This window comes from Limulus polyphemus, unplaced genomic scaffold (genome assembly GCF_000517525.1).
Source record: "Limulus polyphemus unplaced genomic scaffold, Limulus_polyphemus-2.1.2 Scaffold1450, whole genome shotgun sequence".
In the NCBI taxonomy this organism is placed as follows: domain Eukaryota; kingdom Metazoa; phylum Arthropoda; class Merostomata; order Xiphosura; family Limulidae; genus Limulus; species Limulus polyphemus.
In genome coordinates, this window is record NW_013667060.1 from 243,038 (window position 1) to 248,226 (window position 5,189).

The 5,189-nt window shown below is 34.1% G+C and overlaps 1 protein-coding gene across 2 annotated transcripts in view; it reads right to left on the reverse strand.

Moving 5' to 3' along the window:
- Nucleotides 1-791: 791 nt before the first annotated feature.
- LOC106463637 (polymerase delta-interacting protein 2-like) overlaps nt 792-5,189 on the reverse strand; it is a 40,452-nt gene continuing 36,054 nt past the window's right edge. For both annotated transcript variants that reach the window (XM_022391180.1, XM_013923685.2), the window contains exons 10-11: nt 4,319-4,398; nt 792-1,556 (exon numbers count right to left, since the gene is read on the reverse strand). In XM_022391180.1, the coding sequence (XP_022246888.1) occupies nt 1,445-1,556; nt 4,319-4,398 (192 nt within the window). In that variant the 3' untranslated portion in view covers nt 792-1,444. The remainder of the gene's footprint in view (nt 1,557-4,318; nt 4,399-5,189) is intronic.

Genomic DNA, 5,189 nt, shown 5'->3' on the forward strand with positions numbered 1-5,189 from the left:
GTTTAACTTTTGCACACTATCATAACAACGTTTTTACATTATTTTACACATTTAGATATACTTATTATTATTGGCAATGATTTCATGTTAGGAAAAACAGAGTCTAATAAAAGTCACAACCATTGTTAAAATGGAAAACATTTTTATTTATAAAAGCTTCAAACATTTTGGAAGACATTTATTCCATCTTCAGCAAAGTCATAAAATAATATAAAGATATTTATTAACTAATGTTATAATAGCATTAATAATTAATTTACTTGAAATATTCGGTTACAATAGGAAGTAAACAATTATAGAATGTGTAATAATTTGTTGTTAAGCACAGAGGACTATCTGTGCTGTGCCCACCATGGGTATCAAAACCCGGTTTTAAGCATTATAAGCCTTTGGACTTGCCATTGGGAAGCAAATTTGTAATAGACCTAATACAATTGCAAATTACACAAGATTCCAACTGGCTGAGGATTAAGTAAAGTTATTTAGAATAATCTTAGGATGCCTAAGGATGTTTTTCAGTCATTAAGAAAAACACCACCAGGCCTTTAATGACTTGGAAACATCCTGAGATAAGTGTATTCCAAATTGTTCAACGTTTTTGTAAATAAAAATGTTCTTCATTTTATCAACCATTGTCTTTATTATTAGTTGTTGTTATTATTATATTTAGTTATCATTTTAACCAGTATGCTAACATTAGATTGTTTTGTAGTTTCTTCAAGGGATTTAACAAACATAATCAAATTAGGCACTTAAAACCTTTAGAATATTGCAAAAAAAATTATTTTAGCTTTGGTCATTGCAAGTCTAGTTACTCTGATGAGTTCCAATATCCAATGAAAAGTTCTTCTACCTGTGATCTTTTCTAAACAAAGATTTATTTTTATACACACTTTGGTTTCTTAAAATCATTAATAGGCTATCTATGAAGACGATGAAAATATCTACAATCATGTGCAATGTTCCATAAAATTTATTAACTCTTATAATCAAATTATGTATTCTGATATAATACAGTTTCTTGTTACATAGACAGTGCAATAAAGGAATACATACCCCTTTTTGTTTTTATAATAGAAAATTATCTTTTCCCCTGAAAATGTTTATTTAAAAAATTAAACATCTTTGAACTTCCCTTCAGACAGCTGAGAAACTTCCAGAAAAATGTGATAAACAATTTCATCTTTTGAAGATATAATAAAGAGAGATACCTGAAATATTTTTGTTGAGAAGGTACAATAATTATCCAAAGAGGACAATTTATAAATCTGTAAACACATAAAAGATGTAAGCCTCAGATATTCAGACACAAAACAAAACTGTACACTTTTCATAGTACATTATAATATTCTGCAACAGAGAAGCCCATTTTACATTTAGTAACTGCTGTTTATTAAGTCAATTATAACAAGCTCTTCCCATTCAACACAGTCTTTACAAAATCTCAGGAGTCAGAAGAGGATGGGCTGGAGGGATCTTGTTTACTCTCGAGGGAGAAAGGAGGAATCCTGCAATCAAAGGTATAGCCATCTTCTCTTTCCATACTGAATGTTCCCCTTAAATTAAAACACAATGTATGTCAACACAGTAGATGTTTCTACTTGCTATACTGGGATAATAAAATCCTCTCTGAAATGTATTACTATAGGAGAGATTGCAAGTTCTAAAGAAACAATAAAACTAATCCTGTTTATTTCTCAAATTTTACACAAAGCTGCTCAGGGGCTATCTATGCTAGCTGTCCCTAATTTGTAGGTGATAGACTAGACATAAGGCAGCTAGTAAAAAGCATCCACCACCAATTCTTGAGCTACTATTTAACAACAAAATATGGGGTTGACTGTAACATTAAAACACCCTCATGACTGAAAGAGAAAGCCTGTGACTGTGGCATTTTAGGAAACCATGTACATTCTAAAGAGTACATAGGCTAAATATGTCACATTAAAAGAACCTACATGTTTTAAAGAAATAGTTCATTTGCTAAATGTGTCACATTAAAAAAATTTGCATGTTTTAAAGAAACAGGTTATGTTATACCACCTATGTGAGATAACAAACAATTGAAACTCTTACCTGTAGTGAGGACTGTTTAGTGTTTCTGTGTGATCAAAAGAGACAGAAAACTGAATATATATTTGTGGACAAATAGATACAGTGGTATGACTCACTGTAAATGCTGAAAGAGAAACCTACAGCATTAAAGAATTTCTCAAATACTGGTTTTGATGTCTTAGTGTACTAAATGTTTCAGGAGTTTGTATGAGTTTCATACAAGTTGTGCTTTCTAATAACCCCACTTTCTTTTACTTACTTTACCATGCTGTTAGAAACTCATGCTTTAATCTTTCCTTTGAACTTTACATACTTAATATATTTCTATAATACCAAAGAATGTTTTAAAGAAATAATACATTTGCTAAATGTTTCATGTTAGGAAGCCCTGCATGCCCTAAAGAGTACATATGATGTTAAATGATAATAAAAACTCATAGTCCAAAGATTTATTTTGAATTCTTACAAATTTGCACATTTTTATGTACGAAGTTTAAAAAAATTCAATTTCTAAATATTCAAGAAACAGCAAACCTAAAAAGTAGGTTGTAATTACTAACAAAACTTAACATGCATCAATTAGAAGCTTCAGTACTCACATGGCCACTATATTGAAAAGCAGGCTGTGACTGCTAACAAAACTCACTACATGTGGCCATTGGAGGCTTGAAGACTCACATGGCCAGTACATTAAAAAGTACTATGAGTACTAAAAAAAAACTTGCCACATGTGTCCTCTGGCAGCTTGAAGACCCACATGGCTACTATATTGAAAAACAGACTGTGATTTCTAACAAAACTTAACAGGTGTGTCCACTGGGGGCTTGAAAACTCACCTGGCCAGTACATTGAATGATGTAGTGCAAACAACTTACCACATGTGTCCATGCAGGGCTTGAAGACTCACATAGCTAGTATATTGAAGAGCAGGCTATCATTGTTAACAATTTACCATTTTCCACTGGGGACTTGAAGTATCACATGTCCTGTACATTGAAAAGCAGGTTGTGACTGCTAACAAAACTTACCACATGGGTCCACTGTGGGGTTTGCTAACAAACCTTACCACGTGTGTCCACTGGAGGCTTGAAGACTCACATGGCTACTATACTGAAGAACACACTATGACTGCTAACAAAACTTACTTCATGTGTCCATTTGGGTTTAAAGAATCACATGGCTACTATGTTGAAAAGCAAGCTGTGACTGCTAACATAATTTACCTCATGTGTCCATTACTGACTTGAAGACTCACATGGCCAGTATATTTAAAAGCAGGCTGAAGCTACTAACCACTTACTACGTGTCCACTGTGGAATTGAAGACTCATGAGGCTACTATACTGAAAAGAAGACTGTGCTAACAAAACTTAACACATGTCCAGTGGGGACTTGAAGACTCACATGGCCACTATATGGAAAAGAAGGCTGTGATTGCTAATAAAATTTACCATGTATGTCCTCTGGCAGCTTGAAGACTCACATAGCTACTATATTGGAAAGCAGGCTATGACTGCTAACAAATCTTACCTCATGTGTCCAATGGGGACTTGAAGACTCATGTGGCTAGTACACTGAAAAGCAGGTTAATACTGCTAATAACTTACCACATGTATCCATGCAGGGCTTAAAGACTCACATGACTACTATACTGAAAAGCAGGCTGTGACTGCCAACAAATCTTACTATGCGTGTTCATTGGGGACTTGAAGATTCACATTGTTACTGTATTGAAATCAGGCTGTGACTGCTAACAAAACTTACCACACGTCCACTGGGAACCAAGGCTCGCATGGCCACCATATTGAAAAGCAGGTTGTGACTGCTAAAAATGTGTTCATTGGGGGTTTGGAAAATCCCATGAGTAGTGTACTGAAAAGCAGTCTGTGATTGCTAAGAAAACTTATCATGTGTCCAGTGGGGGTTGGAGATTCATGTGATTAGTATATTGAAAGATAAGTTGTGATTTCTGAAAAAAACTTACCAGATGTATGCACTTGGGTTTAAAGACTCACATTGTTACTACATTGAAAAGTAGGTTGTAACTGCTAACAACTTACCACGTGTCCAGTGGGGCTTGGAGATTCATGTGATTAGTATATTGAAAGATAAGTTGTGATTTCTGAGAAAAACTTACCAGATGTATGCACTTGGGTTTAAAGACTCACATTGTTACTACATTGAAAAGTAGGTTGTAACTGCTAACAACTTACCATGTGTCCACAGGAGGTTTGAAAACTCGTGTGACTTCTAACAAAACTTACCACATGTGTCCACTGGGGGCTTGAAGACTCACATGACTACTATACTGAAATGCAGGCTGTGACTTTGACAGAATAGGTTCCTGTAAAGAAATATTGGTTTGTTATATCAGTTACACTGGTAAGTGAGTCTCTCTAATAATGCCCCATCTATATATTTAAAACTTCATACTTGTGGCATCAATAGAAAGTGTTCACAAAACAAAGATTCCTCAAAAAATGCTCTTTTTCCCAAAACTGTTATAAACATCAAGAAACATCTATTAAACACAACATAATTACTAAACAGTAACACAGACATGAGCCTGGGTTCCTTCAAAAATTATCTGAATCCTCGCACCATAGAACACAATATAAGATGCTGAAGGTCTAGGGCTGAAATTTTGGGTGTCTGAGTTCTCCATTTTCTATGTGTGTATCCATTTTTTTTTTTTTCAGTTTGTATACTTACATTTTTATAATATTCCAGACTATACATAAGGAATTAACTTTACATGTATATATTTAAATTGTATTTGCAATAAAGAAACAAATACTTGAAATTTATTACCCAACAACAAGTTGTGACCTTTGATTTTCTCTTAACAATATTTAGGGACAACAAGGGTCCTACTGGTCCATCTAGACTGTCCCATCCATTAAATTAAACTAAAACTACAAAAAAAAGAACTCGCAGCCAGCCCTTATCACTTGGTTATTTATCAAGCCTTCCCTTAAACTAACTTAAATTTACTGCCTTCACCACATCTGAAGACAACCCATTCCAAAGGCCCACTACTCTGTTAGAAAAATAAAACTGTCTTAAGTTGAAGATGACTCCTACCCTGCCAAAATTTATACTTCTGTAACCTAGTCCTACCATCCTCACCATTAA